Raw genomic sequence first — 25,868 nt, 5'->3', positions numbered from 1 at the left:
CTCTCAGCAAACATACAGATAAATGTTTTCTACTCAACTTCAATTGCCTCCTTCACCCATCAATCAATTTTATAGATGCTATTTATTAGAGATTGACAGTTTCCTCTTACCCGCATAAAAAACACGAAGTGCCTGAGTCAAAATTCAATATTTTGTGGAAGTTGTCAGGAAGTAGGTAATGCCTTCAAAGTTTTTTTGTAATACAAAGATAACAGCAGCAGTAATAAACTTTAAAGAAAAAAATGGGTGTCTGGAATTAAGTTTAGGTTTGGGTTTGTTGCAATGGAATCAATTGGAATCCATCTTGCAAACTTGGAGAGGTATAGTTTTCCCATTCGTTTCGATTCTGTTAAAAACAGAATTATTTCAATTCATTGTTTTTCAAGTTTCGACCTCAATACAAATAATCATGTGAAAGTGGCATTTTATTATTTGCCGCTAGTCATTGTAACTTGAGTTGGTCTTCATTTTATTTCTGCACAAGTAAGAAGAGGAAATTAACAGAAAAAAACAAAAAACGATATCGCAGAATTGAATTTCAAAGTGCCATGGATATGGTTTTTGAATGCATGTGGAAACTAAACTAGGATAGTAGTGTTGTAGTAAACACAAAACCAGGAAAAAAAATTTATGTTATGGTTTTGCTCATCATATTAAAATTTTTATTGTTTCACTTCATAGATTGCAACAAGTAGATTGTCGGACATTAGTTTTTGGGCTAACTCTGCCTTTGGATTGAATTGTTGTTTTTTTTGTACTTAATTCCAATTTGCTCATGATGTATATAATCTGAACAAGTTATTTCGAGATGATCACCATGCCTCATTTGGTTTTTTCCGTTGTTAGCTAAGGGGATTACATACACAAGGGATGAATATGAAGAATGTGGGTTAACGAAGGATTGACATAGCCACCGCTCTCAAATATTCCTCTCTCGGTGTGTGCAAGTTCTCCTCCTTCGTCGTGTAAATTCATGTCGCAACATCAATGATTATTCTAATGAAAAAGGTTTGGTTTGATGCACAATGCGAAAATGACTGTTGGAGACATTTAGCTCTAGACCAATTTTTGAAATTATATTAAATACATTTATCGGAAAATAATTTTAAATTTACACGCTACGGTCAATATTTTTAACCGTATAAGTATAGCTAAAACCTTTTTAAATTAGATGGTCCCTTGGTTTCTTAGATGTAGATAATGAAGTATGTAACCACTTTATTCTTTATTTTTGTTCAGGTGATATTTGATATCATGGGGAGAACACTGCCTATTGTTTTGTTTCATTTTATACTCTTGAGGCTGCTGCTAGAGTAGTGTGCTATTCTTAATCTCCTACATATACAGAAAATATCACACACACATGAATATTCTGCGGGCTTGAGGCCTAATGAATATGCACTTTCTCTAATAGGTGAATGGAATGCCTCTACTCTCTAACTATGATTGGGTGTAAAGATCTATATATTGTTGTTACCTAGCGTAAGGAAGGAAGGCCTTACTGATGGTTGGAAACTCTAATTTACACAGTGTGCATTTTTTTTTAGTAGATTAGGTATTTCTTAAGTTTCTTTCTACTTGTAGTTTTCCGAATTATTTGATTTCATGTGAGCACTCCATGCACTACAAAAAAAGTGATTTTTAGCATCGGGTTTTTTTGCCACGGCTAGGGTTTGGTTGCTAAAACATAGTTGTTGCCACGCCAAGTAGTATTGGTGGCAAGAAGTACTTTTAAGCCGCGCCTTTCACAACCCGTGCCCAGAAGTGCACTTCTTGCAACCGGTTCAGTCTAACCGTGGCTTTAAGTTACAGGTCTTGCAACAAGTTAGTTTTGCCCGCGGCTTTAAGTACTTGTTTTGCGACCACAGTGGAAAAATCAATTTTAATATTTATTTTCTTTAAAAAAAAAACATAAAAAATACGTCTTGGTTCCCGCTGCTGTTTTCATTCTTTCCCTCCGTTTATTTTGGTAAAAATTGAATCTTGAAACCTCTCAAATAAGTGAATAACAAAATAAAAAGAAGAAAAGAAAACTAAGATATCTTCATTTATACATACGCCGCGCTTCTTACGCCTCGTTCTTCATCTCTCGACTTCATCGAACTTTATCACTCCTTTCTTTTGACTTGGTAATCAATCTCTTTCTTTGCTGTACTTGTAGAATTGTAATAAGATGTTTTTTTTTTGTGATTTGGTAGAAATTGTTCATTAGTAGAAAAAATGGAGTAGCTTTCTTTTATCGATCCTTTTCTTAATTGTATGTAGATGTGTAAGGACATTTGGTCTGATCTTTCGGTAAATAATTTGAATTTTCTAGTGTTAGAATATTGAATATAGATGAGTTTCTAATCAAATCGATATTATTTTTGGGTAAAATGTTTGCCTTTAAGTTTAAAGCTTTAGCTTTCTTCTTATGTAAAGGTAAAATTTAGAACTTGTGCATTAAAATTTTACATATAAACAATTTCAGTCAAAGGCCGTTGTCCAGGAATATGTCAAATCCTATTAAGATGTGGGTGTAGTTTCAAAGGTGCTACATTTTCAGTAGTTTCTGAATGACTTGAGTTTTTGTTGCAATGAGGGCTTTTAGTCGATGTCTTAGTTCTATAATTGAGAGTTGCGAATGCAATTTTTGAACCAATTGCATCTATTTTTTTTATTATTTATAATTTGCTACTACCTGTGAGTTATAACTTGTCGTTTATGATTGATTCAACTATTTGTTAATTGCTGAAAGTCGGGAAAAACACATACCAATTTTACTTACATCTGCTCTATGATTGAGCTTTATGATAATGCAGTCAGCCATGCTTGGCTTAGGTTACTGTGAGTTGTTCAAGGTGCTATAACTACCTCATCTCTTAGTCCTTTTAGACAAATGAATTATGTTTAATTTCTTAGTTCCTGTAGTGAGACCTCATCTCTGATGATTCATCTTCAGGAATACTTGGGAGCAACACCTTGAAGTGTTGAACTTCCAGTTCTAGCATCAATGTTTCCAATTACTGACTGGACAAAGTCTTCCAACTCTTGTGAAGCTTAGCATTTTCATAAGTATGGATCAAGTTCTTTAGCATTCTTTTTATTTAAAGGTAAATTTTAGAACTTGTGCATGGAAACTTTATATATAAACAATTTCAGTCAAAGTATGAGATATAAAATATGAGGATTGAGCCAACCAATGTTTGAGTGTTCATAAAACAGTAGCACTGAATATAATGTGTTTCAAGGGTTAAAACTAGTTGTATCAAATTTAATTTCATGAAATTTTATATGTTTTTTGCTTCAGTTTAATCTTATTTTGTTTTTATAGTTTGGTCTACATGTTTCTTCTTATATTTTGGCCTATAACTTTTGGATCTTGGTACTTTATCTCTTCTCGAGTTGGTTCAATCTCATATAACAATTGAATTTTTGCTGTATTTCTCAGGTTTGGCGTCAACATTGACAGGTCAAGAAAGTAATGGGATTTTGGCTGTATTTCATCTCTTCTCGGGTTGGTTCAATAAATGTTTCTTTATGTGACTTATTCAAGTTCTACATTTCTTAAACTGAATGCAATCTTCTATTCCTTAGTTGAATGCCATCTTGTAATTCTTGGTTAGTCATTTTATGATTTTGACAATAATATCATGTTAAGTTTGTCAAAGATATATATATATATATATATATATATATATATATATATATATATATATATATATATATGTTGGGTGTTAGACGTTTGTACATCTAAATGGTGTTGCATATGTCTCTTTTTAAGTTAAATTGTTTATCTTGTCCAAGTTTAGTAACACAATATTTATTTTATCTTTTTTTTTTTTTTTTTTTTTTTTTTTTTTTTTGTGAAAGAAAGAAACTGGTGCATATTAAATAGAATAGACATTGTGGTGTGCTTCTAATATGCTTGTGAAACTCAGTTAGTGTTGGGGAATGTTTCAGTTTGGGTCAATCTTTAGGGTTCATTCAGTTCTCAGTTCTCAGTTGCAAAATTGTTGTGGACTTGTGGGTATTAAGGGCTTTGTTGCTTGTGAGCATGGATAATTACTTTCGTTGATTAGGTACTTCAAAAAATCCTTTTTGTGTTTAAGTATTACCAATTCAGAATGGTGCTCAAGTATTTCCAATGCAGTCTAATCATTGATGGATTCTGTGCAGGCTCAGAAGATATATGGTAACAGATAGTTAATTTTGTAAAGGTGGTATGAAGCAGGTATGTAAACATGTTCATTTGTCTATGGATGTTCCTTTTCTAGTTAAGCCCTGTTCACAACTCTAATTCGCATAACTTTGTTTCATAAACCTTTTTGGAATGTAATTTTCTTCTTCCACACACGTGTCTTTTATTGGATTTAGGATTCTCTTAGTGATGTTATTTATTGTGTTACTTTGAAGGCAATAGATGAGTTTGGTAGTCAACCTTAGTTTGGGAGATGTTAGTTTGATTTGTCTTTGGTATAAGTGAGATGTTAGTGCTGGCCTGCCGGGATCCTTTTTTACTTGCTTGATAAACTCAGTTATCAAAGTGTCCAATAAGCCTATGAAGCATTTCAGTTGATTTCCATTTATTTGCACAGTAGCTTACCTCATGCCCCGGGTCCAAATCTCACCTCCCATCAAGTACAATAGCCTAATTTATTATTCTCGTCATATTTTACTTTCATATATTATTTCTTCACTTTTTTTGAAGTGCGAGCGATGTTAATTTTTGGACTGACGAATTAGCTTGTGTTTTTGCAAAAAATTAGCAGGTTGGCAACATGTATACTACTTACATGGTTGATTTCGAAGATCAATGGATTTTGCAATTTTGGGGCTGATGATGTGTTGAATATAGTATGGCTAGACTAAAACATTGTAAAGAATGTTAATGCATCATTCTAGACATGTTACTGTACTGTAGGGAATGGTTGTTGGTTATCATTCTAGACATGTATTGGAATTTTGTTTATCTGCCTTGTGGAATGAAATTTCAATTTAGAATCTCTTCACTTCTTTGTGATGGTTTTAGTACACAAATTGTATCTCTCTAATAATAAAATTTAAAAAAAAAAATATATATATATATATATATATATATAAAAAAAATAAAAAAAAGATGGACACTTTTGCCACGGCCATTTCATGCAAAAAGAATCAAAACTAGGATTTGAAGAAACATTTATTGCTACGACTGTGGCAAAATATTACTTTTTGCCGCGGCCAAAGCCGTGACAAAAAGAAATTTATTTATTTAAAAAAAATAAAACTAATTCAAATAAAAAACAATGTCTTGCCACGACATAGTTGAGGCTAAATGTTCATTTTCTTACAGCGGTGGCAAAAGTCGTGGCAACAAACTTCTTTCCACACCCTTTTTTGCCTCGAGCAAGGCTAAAAAAAATTTCGTGGCAAAACACATGTTGCCACGAATTTTAGACTTTTTGCCACCACAACTGACCGCGGCAAAAAATGATATTTTTAGTAGTATATGTAACCTTTGATCAGGTGTTTGTGTATGTTGTGGGAAATGCATACCAGTTGTCCTTAGGTGCTTAAGGCAGATTGTGGGCTTGATAGACCTCATTAATGTTTTCCTCCCTTTGTTGACTCAGTTTTGATGCTTATAATAATCAATGAAAAAAAATGCTCAAATTATGCAGCTTGGAGTTTCATAATGTGGCAAAAATTTAAATATCTACTGCTATAGGATTTTGAGTTTCATTTTCATGTTATATTTAAGCCTATTCATCTATCATATTTTATGCTTCATTACTTTGAATACAAGAAGAAAGTTTTGTTGTTCCAGAAGGACTGAGTACTTTTTGGTATGTGTTCTTTGATGAGAGAGGATACTCTCTCTAAAGATGTTTCAAGGTTTTACTCTCGCCATTAGTTCTATTCACCATCATAACTATGTTCACGAGTATCCCTATGCTATAATTGTGTTAAGTATTCGCCTTTGTAAATCTTTCTCCATAGTTAAAGTGTTTATTTTCATTATTATATTTTTGTTGTAGCGATTTTGTTTAAGATGGTATTATAGTTATGATGTTACATCAATGAAACCTAGGATGTATATATCCTGCTCAAAGTTTATAATTTTTTTTTAAATGAATTGCAGTACTTTGACTGATGTATGTTTTTATTACAGAGATATTAACCCGGACAATTTATTGTTGGACAAAAAAGGCCATGTGAAACTTTCAAAGGTTGGTTTGTGTAAGCCTATGGAATATAAGTATTCAAAGGTATTATTAGAGAATGAAGTTTTCACCATTCAAGACTCGGCAATGGAAATGGAAGAAAATTCTGGATGGGATAAGGCTCCTTCGATGATGCAAAAAGAACAATTACAGCAATGGAAACGGAATTGTCATGTCCTGGTATACTTTTTCTCACTGTTGCACTCCACCTTTTCGTCAGAGTTACTGTTAGATAAAATAAACCCGTGTGTTAGACTATCTTCCTAATTGAAAACCTTTACTTTTATTAATGAAGGCTTACTCCACTGTGGGAACTCTTGATTATATGGCGCCAGAAGTTTTACTAAAGAAAGCTTATGGGAAAGGTTATGGAATGGAATGCGACTGGTGAGTGAGTTTTGAGTCAATTTATGTGTATAACCAATAAGAAAAAAATTTCGAATTATGCTCACGATAAGTAGTGCAACTTGCATATAGTTTTCTTCGCTTATTATTCTGATTTTTTAACACGAAACGAAAAAAGTTTATGTACATCGCAAAATGGTGGTCCTGTTCATGTCTATGGAGATATTCTACATATCTTTGACTGCTATGTTGATATTTTTCTTATGATAATGTGTAATTACCTGTGCAAGTTAGGTGGTCTTTAGGGGGCAATCATGTTTGAGATGCTTATAGGGTATCCCCTTTTGTTCTGAGGATCCAAGGATAACTTGCCCAACGGTAATCCCTATTTTTGATTTTTTTTTTTTTTTTTGTATTTTGAAGATATGTTTTTGTTTTGACTCTGCAAGTTGCCAACGTTTTTAGTTTCTATTAGATCATCAACTGGAAAACATGCTTGAAATTCCCTGAGGAACCCAAGATATCGAATGATGCTAAGGATCTAATTTGTCATTTGCTTTGTTGATGTTGAAACAAGGTTGATGACTAGAGGAGTGGATGAACTAAAGGCAAGTATCTCTTTGATATATAGCTTTCTAGCAAATAGTGCCAAAATAAAGGAATTCAAATTTGCTATGCTATTAAACCTGGATAATAAGTTAATAACATGTTTGACTTAGGCTAGCCGTACTAAAACCATATGCTACTGCATTGCTTACGCGTACAATGTAATATGTGCTTCATGATACGTCACAAAGCAACTTTAATTCTTTATTGACCATTGATTAGTCATTACTTTTAATCTATGTTGATACGACAGTTCTGAGACTTTCAAGAGGAGGCTAAGAAGAAACTGATGACACTATTGGGAGATGCAGCTAAGGTAATTTTCTAGAATCTTATACTTACAGGAACATCATAATGCGATTTCACACATGTTCACAATTGTAGATTTCAATTCACTACTCCCAGATAGTTAGTGGCACCACCTCCCTCCCTCCCCCCAAATTGATTTTTCAATAAGCCCCAACAAGAATGTATATGCACAGACGCCAATTCTGATGACTAAATTTTGTGTAAAAAGATAAATGTTAACATTTGTGTGTGGAGTTGACAGAAAGTGGAATGGATATGGCCATTGCCCAAATAGGAGAAGTTGTGTCAGATTGAACCATATATTAAAGGAGAGAATTTGTTGCAAGGTCCCAATCGTGTATTTGCAATTTAGGAGAATGATGTTCTTTCATGGAATACCATTATCAGTGCTTGCTCTATGTCTGGGGGATCATGCCAAGGGATTGAAATATATTGAAGAGATGATGATGGATTTTATTGATTAAAGAAAAGAAGCATAAGAAGTTAATTAAAATCTGACGCAAGCCCTTTTTGGTGAAACCTTGCTTAGATGTTACACTAAAAGCTTTCCATTTTATTGTATATATTCAGAGTGCATTCAATTGGAATTATGTGAAGCTAGAATCCTCTTAAAAGTACTGTTTCATAATGCAATTGTGTGTGTTTGTTGTATGTTTTGTTATGAAAATGATATGTGGTGCTATTTCAGGTTGATATGATTGATTCACTACCTGAAGTTTGTCCAAAAGTAGGAGCATGGATTTGGGAATGTAATCCTGGATGAAGGCAAAACAATCATACTCACATTGTGTGTTTATCTCATGATAGTACTCTACCTTCGTGACTAACAAAGAAAGCTTTCCGCAGCTGCTGCAAATATAGCTCTCCCGTAACTAACTAACTTCTGTTTATATCGATCTTTTGTTATTTTGCAGCGTCTCGACTAATTTTGACGTGTACAGAGAAAATGATTTTGGTTTTCAACCATCTTTTAATATATATATATATATAATAGAATATCATTTGCTATACCTATTCTTCATACTAATCTTTTGTACTTTCGCAATTGTATGTCTATATAATCTTTTTATTTCGATTGTGCCTATCACAGTTACAAAACCTACCTCCTAAGGTTTCATTTGCTACCATGTTCTATAAATCTGTATTATTAATATGTGCATCACACGTGCATGATGCTAGTGAATAAGGATAGTTTGGTAATTTTACTTGAGTAGGGGTAGTATATGTCATTTAAGAAAAATATTTGTGTGAGTTGGATTAAATGTGCAGGATGGTGGCAATTTAATTGATTTTGGTCTTGGAAGAGTCAATGGGTATTTTGGTAATTTTACATAGTGAGGATTTGACATTGCACATGCACTAATCGGATATCCAGTCAAAGAGGACTGACTTGGTCATGCTGTGAAATTGGGGGTGGAAATCTAATAATAGAATAAGTGAGGGTGGAAGTCTAATTGGCAAAGTTGCTGAGGGTGGAAATAAAAATCTGGAAATTTAATGGTTTTAATTTCATTGAGGAACATCCTCACCATGGAGATCACTCCCATAAAACTCAGCTCACCTGAGAAGTGTCTAGCTTCAAAGCTTGATGCGAAAATTGATAACATATAGACCATTATTAAGAATGGGTTAACGAGTACCCCCCACTAGATGAGCCAATTAGTATTTCTCCCCAAATACTGGCTAATTAGGGTCTCTCCCCAAATACACACAAAAAAAAAAAAAAATCAAATTGGGTTGATCGTGTTTTTTTTGTGTGTATTTAGGGGAGACCCTAATTGGGGGGGGGGATCTTAATTGGCATAGCTATTGGGGGTAATACTTTTTTTTGGTAAAGGCATTCGGGGTAATACTTGTTAACCCTTAAGAATTTAAGATAGACTTAATAGAAATGCCCTTAGTTTGTAAAATTGAAGGCCTGCTTCTGAGGAACATTGGCCCAATCCAGTACAGTCCAATCTAGTCCAAGACCCATTGTGTCTAGTCTAGTCCACGTTATTTAACCTTTGTTAACCACGTAATAGCGCGGCCTGGCCCAACTGCCCAAGTATATGATCTGGTATTTTGGTCTGCCTGTGCTTGTAATTTGAGCTAGATCAACAATTTTCTATGAGGGCCCTTTTAACCGTTGCATGTACTGCCAATTACTTGAATAATTTTTCTCTATTGATTACTGTAGAGAAAGTTGTGACACTCACGCTGTAACTAGAAAGCTATCAAACGTAAAGATGATGACGATATCTGAAAATTGGCAAATTCTCACAGTATTTTGTACCAGACAGTGCATGCAACTCTTATCGTCATTCATTTTCATAAATTTGCTAGCAAATTTTAGCTAATACACTTTCCCTTGAATAAAAGTCCATAGTTATTGGTATGATAAGTGCTCTTCATCAACTTCCGTCTATAGCCTCTTGAGTCTTGAGCCGGCTCTTAGAGCTTATACCTTCAGCCTTCAACCGTATAAAAATGGATACTAAACTGCACATTAGGCTTGGGAAGCCTATTTGAGGAGATGAAGGCTGAAGCCTGAAGGCATAAGCTCCACAGTGAGAAAATGAGCCAGAGTACCAGATAGGGCTGGTCATCGAGCTACCTGAGTCGAGTTTTGCTATACTTGAGTTCGACTCGCACATGCAGAAACTCAACTCGAACTTGCATTCGAGCTTAATATTGAAGCTCAAGCTCGACTCGCCTAGTTATACTAATAGCTCAAGCTCGAGCTCAGGTTCGAACTCGAGTTCAGTTATGCTTGTTTGAACTCGAACTCGAGCTCAAACTCGAAAAAAATGTATATAAAACATTAAAACTAGTATAAATTGTAAATTATAGTTGGGTATAAAGTATAAAATGTCGTATAAATTATAAATTATATACTACGTATGGGCTTATAAAACGAGTAGCTCGCGAGCTACTCAAGCTCTAGCTCGACTCGAGTAACTCGTGAGCTACTCGAACTACTCGCTATCTAGAATGAGCTTTAAATTAAGCTCAAACTCGACTCATACTTTTGTGCAAACGAGTTTGAGTCGAGCCTTCGACGAGCCGAGCTTGAGTTACTCACGAATAGCTCGACCCGATGACCAGCCCTAGTACCAGACACAAATTAGGTGCAATTTTGGGCTTGGGTCTGATAAAATGTGCCCCAAGGCCTTTTGGGTCATCTTAAAAGTTAAAACCCCAAACCGTATGCAAAATGACCAATATAAGTAGCTGAAGTCTTTTTCATCTTTTGCCTCTCTGTTTCACACTTTCACGTATTCCATCACTGATTTTAATTCCTCTTTGGTATTCATTCTATTCTCTTTGATCACACTTCTCACTGACTATTTTTTTTTTATATGTTTTTTGCTTTCAAGAAGAATACCTGTGTTGCACGATATTTTGTGTAATACATGCTAAAAGCATATATGCAAGTTGTACAAGTCACTTTAAAAATGGTTAAGATTTAGTCACTTAGAGAAAGTCCATGGGTGCTATATAGGCTGCTAAAGGCAAATATAGCACCCCAACTACAAAAATGTCATTCCAATGGGGCTGCTAAAAGGGTCTTAAATTTGGAAGGAGTTAAAAACCCAGCCAAAATTAAGACCTTCGCTAGCAGTTGTCATAATAAGTTCCGGGATACGGACGACATAGTTTTTGCTGTCTGTTGGTTATTATTGTACAGACGGCAGAAATTATACCATCTGTCTCCCGTTTTAATTAAATGGACGGACGACAGAAACTCTGCCATCTGTACCTGGCAGACGCAAAAACAGAAAAATCTTGTTCTTCTTTTCATATACAAATTCATATCCACTCACTCCACAATCCATTATCATTCATTCCACAACTCAATAATCCACACATCCATTCAACAAACATAATTCAATTCATTCATTAAACATAATCTATACAAACATTAATCAATACAAACATAAAATAATAATAATAATAATAAACTAATTTCGACTCGAATCCTCGCCAAGTTGCCTTTTTTTTTTATTTACTCCCTCATCGTGATTCTCGCAATGTCATTTCTAGAATCTGCCCTTCTAATTTTTGTCTCTCTTCTTGCTCGGCCACCAAATAATGATAGTATTTGTTAGTTGGAGTCATAACCGAATCGCGCATCCCATACATCATTAGTTGAGACTCGGCATATCGTGTTTTAAGTGTAGCATACAAAAAAATCAATAACTTTAAGAAAAGTCATCACTATAAACCAAATATAATTCAAGTTTCAAAATATAAACCAAATACTAACCTCATCTACCATGTCAAAATCCGGGACAAGGTTCGGAAGATAACTTTGATCAACATGAGGTATAGGTATGGCGACATGCATTCCCTGAGATGTAACTATGCCATAGCTCCATGGGTTATCTGGATCGGAAGGAGCTGGAACAAAAGCCTTGTAAGGACCTTGAAATGAAAAGTAGGGCTCAACAGGGTGTGGGATACGCAAATCACTTTTAATATATTTATATCCCACAAAGTCCATGTTAGCAGCTCTGTACATGTTAGCAGACAATATAGGACCCCTTGAGACGCGATCCCAGTAACTATCGTAGTCACCATTCACATCTAAATATAGAGAAGCTTGTAGCCACAAGTTTTCATGCATTCTAAGATAGGACCTCCACTGACTGACTCTTCCCAATGGGCACATATTCTCCGAAGGAGGGTGTGGGATGAAAGGTGTTCCAACAATTTGGTGCCAACACCTATCGCCCAAGTACCACACGATGATACCTCCAAACTCAAAGACAATTCAGCACATTATAAGATTATACGAACGACGTACACGGTGAATCACCTCACGTAACCAAACATCATCCATGGTATCTCCCTCCACATCATAAACATTTAATTGGATATATCGAGTATGAAACCATGGTGTCTATTGTATCACCAATGCCGACCTAGTCTCGAGTTGGTTACGATCTAGGTGAATGTTGTGGCGTTCTTGACCACTTCGGCGATCTTTAAAGTCATCATCCATGCTCTAATCTGTGGGACGATATTACGATCCATGTTCGATCTCAGAAGAGGAGCCATGGTAGGTACGTACTCATGCCACCAATACTATCATAAAAACAAATATCAAAATCAAACTTGTACATAATTTAAAAATTATAATACTATCATAAAGTTATAATACTATAAATTTAAAATTTACTTGTAAAAGAGGGGTGAAGCCACCACATTGACCATCCACAATATTAGTTATGACTCGGCACACTTGATCCAACGCGTAAATCAAAGCTCCAAACATAGCACCACCCTAATCATACTGATGCATGTAATCTAACCAAACCAAACACTCTATCCAACCTAATCTCAGTGAACTATCACCCGTGGGGAAGAAACACTGCATGATTAAGTAAAAATAGAATGCTTTCAAATATCTCTCCCGATCTGTACCCATCGGGCACCAACTTTTGTCACTCTCTTTCGTCTTCTCCATGAACTCATTCACAAAAAAGGAAGGTTTGATACCACCTTTAGCCCAATGCTCCAGCCTTATATTCAGGCATTTTAGCTGTGTATAATCAAAAGTCGCGAACTAACCTTCTCCAAATGTAACGGCCTTTCCCTTTCCTACACTTATTCCCGTGAGCATAGTAACATCCATTAGAGTGATGCCTATCTCGCCTTGTGGAAAGTAGAAAGTGTGAGTTGTGTTCCACCACCGCTCGATCAAAGTGTATATCAAACCACGGTCGGCGTTTTGATAACCACATCGAAATAATGACCCAAACGGAGATTATAAAATTTAATTTCTTATGCCTTCAAAACAATCTCCTTTAGCAACCATTATCTTCCACCAATTGTTCACGGATGCCCAACAACACTGCAATTTTATCTCCCTTCCCTAAACATTTATTCAAAACATTTATTCATTAAAATTAAAGTAAATACAAATTATGATGTTAAAGAAATCAAATTTAACGATCAAATACTTACCATATTTACATGATGAAAGATGTGAGTTTCCGGGTTTCTAGCCAATGTAGCATGTGTTAGTGGATCAATTGGGTCTGGAAATTCAATTACTAGAAGGTTTTCCAAATTATAGCCTTCGTTTTCATCCTTATCGGTGTTTAGTGTTGATGTCAACTCATTTGTTAATCTAGTCACTGATTTTCGACCTAAAAATCGTTTACCCTTGTTACTCATTTTGCGTGGCACCTGCAATTCAATCAACAATATCCTCTTAACTTCAATTCAAATAACACTTCTAATATTCTAACATCAATTCCAATCACGCATAATTTCAAACCATTTCAAACTAACATTCTAACATCAATTCCAATTCAACATTCTAATATCAATTTCAACATCAATTCCAATTCAACATTCAACATTCAACATTCTAACATTCTAACATCAATTCCAATTCAACATTCTAACGTTCTAACATTCAAGCATTCAATAAATAATTAACAATTCAATCCAAGCATTCAATAAACAATTAACAATTCAAGAATGAAAATTGTCATTTTAATGTTATCTTTGAGTGAGGAGACCAAGTAAGTGAGAAAGAGAGGGATTTGTTTGAGTGGAGGAGTGAGGATTTGTTTGAGTGGTAGAGGAGTGGAGGAGTTAGAGGAGTGGAGAAGAGAAAGAAATTCGCGGTTTTAGTAACTGCCCTATACAGACGGCATAGTCTCTACCGTCTGTTGCAATTAACATACAGACGGCAGAGTTTCTCCTGAACTTAACAACTGCTAAAAGGTGTGATTGGAATGGTTTTTTTTTGTTTTGGGTTGCTAAATATGGCTGGGCCTGCTAAAAGGCCTATGCGACACCTTTTAGCAACCCTCCATTAGACTTGCTCTTATAACATTTTATCGTTTCTTCAAATATAACATGTACATTTGCTACTGTAAACAATTGGACTAAAAGAATCATGTTGGTGCTTTTATCATGACTACGGAATATGCAATATATTGGTTTAGTGGCGTCTCTTTATTATATTTGTGCTTCCTCGTTCATGTTGTTGTGAAGTACTATTTTCATTGTAATTGCTTGCGACAAGTCTCACTCTTGCTATCCTACTCTAGGTGAATCATGGTTAAGCATAATAATGTTGTGCCTAGTGGGCACTTCAAGAAGCATTGGGTGAATTATGTTAAGACCTGGTTTGAACAGCCTGCCCGGAAGATGAGGAGATATACTGGTAAGTCATATTCTTTACCCTCAGTTTTTATGTTTTTGAAATTATTTCTCGATAACTTCTACATTGTGTTTATACCTTTTATGCTATTATGATATGATATTCCATTTTCAGTTTGGAAAGAGAAGGCCATGAAGATTTTCCCACGACCTATAGCTGGACCACTTCGCCCTATTATTCGTGGACAGACAATAAAGTACAATATGAAGGTTAAGGTTAGCCAGGGATTTTCTTTGGAAGAGTTTAAGGTGTGTAGATGTTGGTGTTTACTAGACTATGACCTGATGATTTGGAAGATAGGGAATGGCTGCACTCTTCTTGGGATAAGAGTTGCCTAAGTATCAAGTTTCTCGGGGGCAACTTGAATCAAGCCTTACTTAGTTCATCTCTCTATATTTATAGATGTGTGCTTGGACCGTTATGAATTGTAGATCCACCTTGTATGCTATCTTGCTAATTTGTCATTACTCTCTTGTTACAAAGTTAATGTCTCCTTGATTGTGGTGTTGGTTGAGCTCCAAGATCGCACTACTTGATATCCTTCCATAAATGGTTGCAACTGATGTTGTTGACGACCTGGGTGTTGGGTCGTTGGTACGATATGATGTTGTGGGATGAGCTGAAGTAGGACGTCTTGGTATGTGAACACGTGTTCTGTAGTGTGGAATGGAGGGTACTTACATAGCCCCCTTTATTTTTTATTCGTTCTTTGAACAGCTGTTGTGTGGAATGAGAACGGTTAAAAAGTAAAGTTTGAAAGCACGTGTCTAACAGTTGTTTTGTTTTGAATTTAGGTTTCAGGGAATGTGTGGGAACTGTTGGGCTGGATTCGTGGGCCCGAAATTACGGCGATTTGTGGGCGAGTAATGATTTAGGTTTTGGGAACACGAAACGTTTTGATTGTCTCGAGGTGTTTGGGCAGTTGAGGGGTTTTGACTTGTAAAAGCTTTTTGTCTGTTCATTTTTCAAGCAAAGGAAAAAGGAAAACCCCAGAGCGAAAGAAAGAAAGAAACTAAGAAAGAAAGAAAGAAAACTTTCTCTTCCTTTGCTATCAGGTTCGTGTTTGTCAACTTAACAATTTGATCTTTTAATCTTGTTTTGATTATGAAATGTTTATGACCAGTGATAGTTTGAGTGGTGAGGTTGAAGTTGGTGAATGGAGAGAGAGAACTGTAAGTGATGAAGAAGTTGAGGAGAGGGTTTGTAGTGGTGATAAGGCTTCATCGTCTTCCTCGTTGGAGACGATGGCTGATGATGAGAGGAGGCCTAGGTCGAAGGATTACTATGCATCTTTGAGGGAGGAGTTTGGTTGGGTGAATGCCGACCTGGCCATGTACGACCTGAGTGAGGAGAGGAATTTGTATGGAAATGACTACATTCCTTGGGGTGGAGGAGTAGTTGTTTGTTATGGATAGTTGAAGGCTGGGATGAGGTTGCCTTTTTCCCGTCTTACTGTGGAAGTGTTGAACTTTTTGGGGAAAGCCCGTTGTCAGTTCGTAGGGAACAGTTGGAGGATTCTCCATGTGTTAGACTTGTTGAATGACAGGGGTTATAACATCTGTTTATCGGATGTGATGGAGCACTTTGTTGTGAGGAGGTCGGGTGCTCTGAATTTCAGTTTTTCTGTCTTTAAGGGGAAGTCTCCTATTATCGTGGGGGTGAGTAAGGAGGAATGGGGGCGTAGGCCGTTGTTGGCTGTGGGTAGATATTGTCCTCCTGGTTTGGAGATTGAGAACCGTGTTGTACAGTTGCCTGGTAGGTTGTTGGTTTTAGGTCATAATGTGTGTATGGTATATTATAATTTGGACGTTCTAATTTATTTGGTTTATTTTTGCAGAGATCTCTATTCGTTTTCGTACTAAGGCCGGTGTTATTGAAAGATTTGCTTGTTTGAGTTTGGAGGAGAAACAAGCGTTGTTGGGGGAGGTTGCACATTATTTTAAGAGGCGCGGAGGGGAGAAGATCAACTGTAAGAAGCTGGAGAAAAAGGCGAGGGCTCGCAAAGCTGTGGTTGCTATCTCTGATTCTAGCTCTACCATAGAGAGGGAGAGCCAAAAGAAAGCACATGTTTCTAGAGCGAAAAGGGCTGGAGGTGTTGGTGACAGCTGTTCTGGGGGAGCTAGGATGGCTGGTGGAGCTGTTGAAAACCGCTATGGGGCGGTGAGGATGGCTGGAGGGGTGACACAATCTAGACATTCTGAGTTGGGTGACGCAAATCGTTTGGCATCCCAACGTTCTGAGTTGGGTGACGCAAATCGTTTGGTATCCCGATCAACGCTCTGAGCTGGGAGATGGAGGACACTCTGCATCCAACTGCTTCTCCTCTAGATATGCGGGTTCTGGAAGTCCTGGTGGTGCTGCTGGTGGAGAAGGTGATGCTCCCACCTCGTTCCAGAGGCCTGTTCTGAAGAGGCGCTCTGAAGTGGTTGAGTCGGAAGGGGCTAAGAGGGCCCGAACTGAGTCTGAAGAACGACCTAGTACTGGTGAGGGTCGTGTATCTTCAGGTCGGGTTCATCTGAAAAAGATGAACCTGATTAATTTGGCTGTTGATACTGGGGTGGCTGAGGCCCGTGGAAAGAAGAAGGTTGATGATGTTGAGCCTGCTTCTAAACAGTGCAAGGGGTCAGGAAGTGTGGACCCAAGTAAGAAGAGTGGAAGTGACGCTCGATAAATTTTGGTTATGTATGAGGACCCTGTTAGTGGGCTGAGGAAGTTTGTGGAAAATGGAGACTGTAGCTTCAAGTCCAAGTTGGTTGCTGGGGGGTTGCTGAAGAGTATTATGCTTGATGGGGATAGGCGCAAGTTGGATGGTATGGATCTGGAGGTGAGCTTACAGGAGATGGATCGGTCGCTGTGCTACGTGACTGTTCCTCCGCTCTGAACTTGTTTCTTTTGGGCTTTGTCAATTTTGATCCATCTCTCTCTCTCTCTCTCTCTCTCTCTCTCTATATATATATATATATATATATATATATATATATATATATATATATATATATATATATATATATATATATATATATATATATATGAGGTTCGACTATGTACAGGAAGTTGAGGGAGATGGTGTCCATCTCTGATCGGTATAAGAAAGATATGGATGCCAGCAAGCAAGCATATGGCAGGCTGATGGCCGAGCAACAGGTGGAGAGGGCTGAGGTCGCAGGGCTGAGGATGCAGGTGCAAGAGTTGGGTGGGAAAGTGGCTTTGCTACAACCCTCTATTGACTCTGCAAAGTTGGAGGTTCAGCAATGGATCGCCGAGTGCAAGAAAGCATGGGCCGTTGCTGAACTAGCTGAAACTGAGTATAACAAACTGGTTGATTTGGTGGAGGGTGGTGATACTTACATTCTAGTAGATGATTATTTGGAGCTAGATCGTAGGTATGAGCTCCTGAAGATGGAAGTCGAATGTGGGGCTGCAACAGTGTCTGCTGAAGATACTGGCGCAGATGTTAGTAGACAATCTGACCTACCATCCGACCTGGGTGCTGCTTCAGCTGTTCCTCCAGTCGTTCCTCCTGTTGTTCCTGTTTCGGACGTTTCTGAAGTTGTTGTTGATCCAGCTAGTGGACTAGTAGGTGGAGATGGTGGACCACTGGAGTCTTTGAATGTGGAGAATCTTCCGTTTGTTAACTGATCATCTTGGGTTTGTTGGTTTTTTATGATGTGGTTGAAATGTTGGAACAATATTCTTTTCTTGTCTGAATTGATACTGATACTGATATATTTTTACGATGGGGATACTGAGGTCGTTTCCTGGGATAACCTGGGGGCCTCATGTATCTAACCGAAATTGTATGTAAGTATAAATATTTAAATTACTTACTTGTTAAAATTGGCTTGAAATAGACATTTGTTGCTTTTGTTACTTTTGATTTGTTGTCTGACGACCTGTGTTGTATAGTAGTAGCTTTGATGAACCGCTTGACTTTGCTAGGTCGTCTAACTATAACAGATCATAGAGCGTTTGTGTACGACCTGATATATTTGCGTCGTTGGCACATATACTTTGTCATGTCCTTAGGTATATGCGCTGAGTTGTTCCATTGGGGGAACTTCTTATTGATATAATAAACCTTTGAATGACCATTATAGTTGGGTCTAACTTAAACCCTTTGTGAGGTCGTAAGTTGACTTGGGGTCCTTTTGGGGGTCCCCTGGATTGTATTTGTTTGATAATTGGCTTTTGAGTGGCAATTACAGTTGAATCATACTTAACCCTGGCGTTAACATTAATTTGATTTGGGGTCCTTTTGGGAGACCTTGTTTGAATTGATTGATATTTAACCACTGCGTGGTTGTAGTTGGGTCATTGTAGACTCCGCCTTTGATGTACGACCTGACATTATGATGCCTTAGGTCGTGTTGCGTAGAGTGAAATGCATTGTACTCATGTAATGCAAAAATGACATTAGTATTTGAAATGTTGATGAAATTTTATTCATATCAACTTATGAGCTGGAGAGAGAGGAAAAAAAACTTATTGATAAAATCGCTTTAGGAGAGCTGTATTCCAAGGTCGGGGAAGCGTATCACCGAGCTGAGTTTTGATCCAGTATACGCCATTTCCAACTACTTTGTCAACAATGTAGGGGCCTTCCCATATTAGGTCGAGCTTGGCTGGAGCTAGTATCTTTTTGGGGACTAGGTCTCCAGCTTAAAAAGATCTTGGGACGATCTTCTTGTTGTAAGATCGTTGGATCGTTTGGTGGTACCGAGCTAGGGAAATTGCAGCCGTTTCTCTTCGTTCCTCTAGGAGATCAACTTCTTTTGCCAAGATGGTGTCATTGTCTCCTAATTCGACGATGTCATAACGTGTGGTTGTGAGTGTGAGTTCTGATGGTATTACTGCTTCTGTTCTGAAGCAAAGTATGAAAGGAGACTCATTTATACTGGCTCTAGCTGATGTTCTGTATGCCCATAGAATGTTCTCGAGCTGCTCTGGCCATTGCCTTTTCTTGCTCTCCAACTTTTTTTGGAGGTTTTCTTTGATGGCTTTGTTTGTGGCCTTTGCTTGACCATTGCTTTGTGCATATCTAGGTGTAGAAAATGCTTGAGTGATGCGCCATTTTTGTTGAAAAGCCTTGACTTGTGTGCCAGCAAATTGGTTTCCGTTGTCCATGACAAGGGTGTGGGGTAGACCAAATCTTGTGATGATATTGGTCCACATAAAATTGATGACGTTTACTTATTTGACTTGGACTAGTGGAATTGCTTCAACCCACTTGGTGAAGTAATCTGTGGCTGCTAGGACGTATTTGAGCCATGTTTTCTTTTGTGGGATGAATGGTCCCATGATGTCTAGCCCCTACATGTGGAAAGGCCATGGGCTGGCTATGTTGATCAACTCCCTTGTTGGACTTAGGTGGTTGTGGCCAAAAGTTTGACATTGGAGGCATTTAAGAACGTACCTTTTTGCCTCTATATGCATGCCTGGCCAATAATACCCTTGGGCTATTGCTTTATATGCCAGAGATCTTGCGCCTGCATGGTTGCCTCATTCACCTTTGTGAATTTCATCAAAAATGAGCTGGCTTTCACGTGGCGTTATGCACTTTAGGTGAGGCCCTCCTGCGGATTTGCGGAATAATCGCCCGTTGATTATGGTGTATCTGGGGGCTCGGAATTGTATGGCATGAGCGTTCTTTGTCTCTGATGGGAGCTCGCCATGTAAGATGTACTTCAGGAATGGGCCTATCCAAGATTGTGTGATTTCTTCTTCGGAAGAGGGCTGAAAGTCAGTGAGGCTATTAACATTTTCTTTTTGGTATGCGGGTCTTTCTAGGATGTCAATGTAGACTGTGGTCGAACATGTTTCTTGTGTCTTTGAGGCTAGGAAAGCCAGATTGTCAGCATGTCTATTATCCTCCCTGGGAATGTGTTCCAATGGGAACGTTTTGAACGATCTGATGAGGACATTAATGACCTGAGCATACTGTGCCAGGTTTGCTCCATTAGTGACATATTCTTTAGTGACCTGCTTGACGATTAGCTGGGAGTCGCTGTAAGCTTTAAGCTTCGGGACTTGTAGCTGCTGTGCCATGCGGAGGCCTGTGATTAATGCTTCATATTCCGCTTCGTTGTTGGACGTTGCGAAATCAATCTTGATTGATTTTTATAGCTGGGTTCCTTCTGGTGAGGTTAACACAGCCCCCAGTCCACTGTCATTGTTGTTGCATGCTCCATCTATGTAAAGGTGTCAGGTGTCTGGGGTGGCTTGTTGATGGAGTGAAGTGATGGGCTCGGGTTCCCAGTTGATGTCCTCGATGGGGAAATCTACCAAGAAATCAACAATGACCTGACCTTTGCGAGACGTTCTGGGCATGAAGTCGATGTGATGTTCTCCGAGTTCTTCAACCCATTTGGCCATGCGGGCTGTTTTGTTGTTGGAACTCAATATTTGCTTGATGGGTACATCGGTGATGGCCCTAATGCTGTGGGATTGGAAGTAAGGTCAGAACTTCCGAGATGAGCAGAGTAATGAAAGCATTGTTTTTTCTATCGGAGAGTATTAATTTTCTAAATCTGCCAATGTCTTGCTGGTGAAATAGACCGGCTTTTCGACTCTATCATGTTCGCGAAAAAGAATTGAGCTGATTGCAAAGTCGGTAGTTGCAAGGTATAGCCCCAGTATTTCGCCTTCTTCTGGTTTGGACAGGATGGGTGGGGTTGATAAATAAGCTTTCAGGTCGTTGAAGGCTTGCTGGCACTTGTCTGTCCATGTGAATGTTGCGCCCTTTTTGAGTATTTGTAGGAATGGCCTGCACTTGTCAGATGCTCTTGAGATGAACCTGTTGAGGGCTGAAACTATGCCAAACAATTTGTGGATTTGTTGCTTTGTGGTTGGCTCTAGCATTTCAAGGAGAGCTCGTATCTGTTCTGGGTTTGCTTCAATGCATCTTTGTGAAATGAGGTATCCTAAGAATTTCCCTGAGGCTATTCCGAATACGCATTTGGCTGGGTTGAGCTTTATCTTGTTATGGCGAAGTCTTTCAAAGGCCTCTTGCAGGTGGGAGATGTGGTCGCCTGCCTTTTCGCTTTTGACCACCATGGTGTCTATGTAGACTTCTATAGTATCTCCTAGCAGGTCTTTGAACATTTTGGTGACCAGTCTTTGGTAGGTCGCACCTGCGTTCTTTAAGCCGAATGGTAAGACGTTATAGTAGAACGTACCTTGCTCGGTTATGAAGGACGTCTTTTCCTGGTCTTCCTCTGCAAGCTGGATTTGGTTGTATCCACTATATGCGTTCATAAATGATAAGAGCTCATGTTCGCAAGTTTGATCTACCAGTATGTCGATCCTTAGTAGGGGGAAGCTGTCCTTTGGGCAGTGCTTGTTGACGTTGGTGAAGTCTATGCAAAGTCAGACCTGACCATTCTTCTTTGGAACCGCTACTATGTTGGCTAGCCAGGTCGGGTACTCGACTTCTCTGATGAATCCAACATTTTTTAGCTTTTCTATCTTTTCATTGATGGCTTTCTGAAACTTGAGTGCTAGTTTCCTAGGTCGTTGTTTGATAGGCTTGACAGTTTGATCTATATTTAACTTGTGGCAAGCGACCTGAGGGTCGATTCCTGGTATATCGATATACGACCAAGCAAAAACATCTTTATTGAGAGATAGAAATTTGACAAGTTGCTCCTTGAGCTTGGGGACTAAATCAACCCCTACATAGACAAATTTTAGGTTATCAATTGTGCCCAAATTGACTTTTTCTCCTTGTTCTATTTAAGCTTGTGTCCTTTTGAGCTTGTCTGCTGTAGTTGCTGGAGGGCTGGATGTTTGAGGATCTTGCCTCTATGAGACGTCTTTGGTTTCGACGACCTGAGGCTTTGGTGAGGTCGTTGTGCTGACGTGATTGCACCGGTGAGTTTCTAGTTGGTTGCTTCTGAGTTCCATAATGCCTCTGGGACCGGGAAATCGCAGGACCTGATGTAGGGTTGACAGGATTGCTTGGATCTTGTGAATCCACCAACGTCCTAGGATGGCAATGTAGGACGACCTGACATCGATCACACTGAAGCGTGTTGAAGTTTTGACCATGTCTTTTTTTTCTCCAATGGAGACTGGTAGGATTATGTCTCCAATGGCATCTGTGCGATCTCCGTTGAACCCGTAGAGCGGTGCATTTGATTCTATCATCACCGAGTCTGGCAGGTGCATGTCCTTGTAAGTTTGATAGAAGAGTATGTCGCACGAGCTGCCTGGATCGATGAGGACTCTTTTGACTGTCCACCTGTTGATTTTGACGTGCACTACTAAGGCATTATTGTGGGGTAGGCACACCTTGTCTGGATCCTCTTCAGTGAATGAAATTGATGTTGTTGCTTGAGTGTTGGTGGGCTTGATCACTTCAGCTTTGTGAGAGAGGTGGTAGATTTCTTGAAGCGCTCCTACTCTTTTACGCTTCTCCCGACCTGAGGTTTCGTCGTTTGAGGTGTTTGTAATCATGTTGATTACTTTCTCCTCATCGTGGTCAAAGGAGTGTTGTCTCCTGTTGTGCCTCGACCGACCTGGAGATTTAGATCGTCGTGCTGTTCGGCTCCTGCTTCTGTTGTTGGTAGGTCTTTCGTTGCTGCGGCTCCTACTTCTGTGGCGTTTGGCATCCAGCTTGTGCCTTAGGTCGCTTTTTGGCAAGAACTCTTTCAATTTGCCTTCCTCTACTAGGTCTTGGAGGTAGTGCTTGATGCTCCAACAATCGTTGGTGTCGTGGTGGTGGAGCTTGTGGAAATGGCAGTATGGACGTTCTGGGATTGCTATCACCTTGTTGATGTTGGGCTTGAAGTATGGGGCGGTATATATCTTTTTCAGGATCTGACTCGCCGTCCTGGAGAAGTTGGAGAATGCCCTCTTTGTGTACGAAGGTTTGTTGGAGTTGGATCTCTTGTTGTTGTTGCTGTTGTTGTTGGCTGAATATTGCTTGCTTTCCTTGGGGTCTTGCTCATTGCTAACTGCGAGGACCTTTTTGCCTTTGCGCTGGGTCATCCATTCTTCATACTTGATATACTTGTCGACTCTGTGATACAGGTCGTCTGAGGTTTCTGGCTTGTTGCGCATGAGGGATCTTGCTAGGTCGGAGTCGTCTAAAAGGGCGTTTGTGAACGCAGAAATTGCAAAGCCGTCACTGAGTCCTGATTCTAGTGAGAGGAGGTCCTTCTTAAAATGTCCTAGGAAGACGCGGATCGTTTCTCCATGAGCTTGTTTGAGCTGGAACAAAGAGTCTAGGTCGACTCGCTTCTTTCTATTGTGGACAAACTTTGTTGCGAATGCCTCAGCTAGCTTGTCAAAGTTGTTTATCGAATCAGGAGGGAGTGTGTAAAACCAGTCTATTGCTCCGTCCTTTAAACTGGCTGGAAAAAGTTTGCACTTCAGGTAGTCGTAGTCTGGATGGCTGTAAAGTTCAAGGATTTGACTGAAGCGAGCTACGTGCTCGCCTAGGCAAGAGCTACCGTCGTACAACGGGAACTTTGGCTGGATGAACTCTGAAGGCGGCTGCTTGTCTCTGATTTCTGTGGTGAATGGTGATGCCTTGTACATTTGTAGCATCTTCTGGGTGATCTAGATCACGCTGGTTTTTTCGTTTGACTTCTCTAATCTTTAGGCGAAGTCTTCTAAGCGTTGGTTGGTGGTGTTGGTGAGGGCTGCGACGGCGTTGTTCTCCACTGCTTCTGTGGTGCCGTTGTGGGCGTTGGAGGTGGGCCTGGTCGCGCATCGTTTGATTCTCTTGTTGTAAGGTGGTGAAACCGTCTTGCAGCGTCTTCATCTGTTCTGCCAATATTTGAAGAGATGTATGCATGGTGGCTTTGACCAGCTTCGTGGGCTTGAGAAAAGAGTAACTAATAAGAGCCCAAAACTGTAGTTTTAACCCCTTAACAATAATACTTTTAGACCAATTATGCGAGTAATAAATAAGAGTTAATGCTAATTACGTGCTTTTATGTATTTCAGGCATTGAAGTCAATTATGTGCAGAAATGTGCTACTTTGGTGATATAAAGGAGCAAGGGTTGGTTGCTAAGAAATTCTGTGATTAAAGGTCAAGACGAACAGAAACAACACACAAAAGTCAGTAGAACTTCCAAAGACTGTATTTTTGGACTCAGGCCTTGGAATCGGGCGTACCTTATGTCAAAACAACCGGCTCGGAAAGAGCTTTCTAATGGTTTAAATCTTGACCCAATAAGAGAAGCAAAAGTTGACAAAAAGCTTGTTGAAGTCAAAGACAGCTGAAAAGGGGCCTGTGGACTGAAGAAATTGGGTTTTGGGCTCGATTTTCCGGCCCAAAACATGGACCCCCAGCAAATGCACGAAAATGTGGATATGGTATCCTCCATTTCCACACACAAGACTTATCTCTTAAGTATCAATTAGCTTAGGATAGAAAGTAGCCATTAGAGTAGTCATTAAAGCTTAGTTATAGATCTAGTTTTTTTCAATTAATTAATTAGTTGTTATTCTTGTTTTAATTTCAGTATTGAATGATTGTTATTTAGTTGTTAGATCAATAAAATATTTAGTTCTTGATAATCTAATTTTGTTTTTCATTAATTATTAGTTTCAATTCTTAGATTTACTTATTTGTCATTATTAGTTTAAATCAATTATTGCATGAGTAGTTTCCATTTGAGTTTAAATAAGCAAAGTTCCAATCTTTTTATGATGTCTAGTGTTAATTCATATGGAAATGATAGTTTGAACCTCCATTAGAGGGGTTTGATGAAAACTTGATTGTATAGTGTAGAATTGTTGTAAGAGTCTATTCCACTCTAGAAGGTCGTTGATTCGCCATGAGAATGGGTGGACGTCCTCACATGCTAGTTGTGAATTGGTAGAGATGTCATGTATAATTAGGGATTAGAACGACCAATTCTTACCGTAAGAACGTAAGAATTGGATTACAACAATTTATGCTAGTTTCTTAAGTTGGATTCAAGGTGGATTCAATTCCCCCCTAATTCTTATTCTAGATTCAAACTTTAGTATTCCGTAGCATTTCGTAGTATAATTCGTAAAACTCTCATTGACTTTGGTAGGATTGATAGTCATAGGAAACTTGAATGCTAAAAAACTAGGAGTGGAACAAATCTTCTATTCCAACTCTACTTCAATAGTATCGAGAGTAGAAATCTTTGATAATCATGAGTATAGTTCAGTTTTAGTTTTACTTGTATTTAGAGTTTCATCACTTTATTCATTACTAAAAAACTATTCAATTTAGTTATTATCAAATGACACCGCTGCCATCTTAGTTCTCTT

At 38.5% G+C, this 25,868-nt stretch overlaps 1 protein-coding gene across 6 annotated transcripts; it reads left to right on the top strand.

Annotated features, from left to right (window-relative positions):
• The first annotated feature begins 279 nt into the window (after positions 1–279).
• On the top strand, positions 280–7,553 carry LOC147487284 (serine/threonine-protein kinase orb6-like). 6 transcript variants are annotated; one of them, XM_086572766.1, is made up of 8 exons: positions 280–320; positions 847–937; positions 1,415–1,555; positions 6,134–6,365; positions 6,481–6,572; positions 6,825–6,908; positions 7,006–7,138; positions 7,390–7,553. In XM_086572766.1, the coding sequence occupies exons 4-6, from the start codon at positions 6,210–6,212 to the stop codon at positions 6,850–6,852; spliced, it is 276 nt and encodes a 91-aa protein (XP_086428892.1). In that variant the 5' UTR covers positions 280–320; positions 847–937; positions 1,415–1,555; positions 6,134–6,209; the 3' UTR covers positions 6,853–6,908; positions 7,006–7,138; positions 7,390–7,553. The 6 variants fall into 6 exon arrangements, with proteins under 6 accessions (XP_086428892.1, XP_086428889.1, XP_086428894.1 ...); XM_086572763.1 differs by lacking the exon at positions 1,415–1,555; XM_086572768.1 differs by lacking the exon at positions 1,415–1,555 and having other exon boundaries at positions 6,996–7,138.
• The last annotated feature ends 18,315 nt before the right edge of the window (positions 7,554–25,868 follow it).

This window comes from Coptis chinensis, chromosome 7 (genome assembly GCF_015680905.1).
Source record: "Coptis chinensis isolate HL-2020 chromosome 7, ASM1568090v1, whole genome shotgun sequence".
Taxonomy (NCBI): Eukaryota; Viridiplantae; Streptophyta; class Magnoliopsida; order Ranunculales; family Ranunculaceae; genus Coptis; species Coptis chinensis.
The sequence above is the reverse complement of the archived record's forward strand: the minus strand, read 5'-3'. Positions and strand labels throughout refer to the sequence as shown.

Bases quoted from the DNA above. Each gene is read 5' to 3' on its own strand.
- LOC147487284 (XM_086572763.1), top strand. From the start codon at position 6,210: ATGGAATATAAGTATTCAAAGGTATTATTAGAGAATGAAGTTTTCACC. The intron at 6,366-6,480 runs GTATACTTTTTC...TTATTAATGAAG, and splicing joins AACGGAATTGTCATGTCCTG to GCTTACTCCACTGTGGGAAC. The intron at 6,573-6,824 runs GTGAGTGAGTTT...TGTGCAAGTTAG, and splicing joins TATGGAATGGAATGCGACTG to GTGGTCTTTAGGGGGCAATC.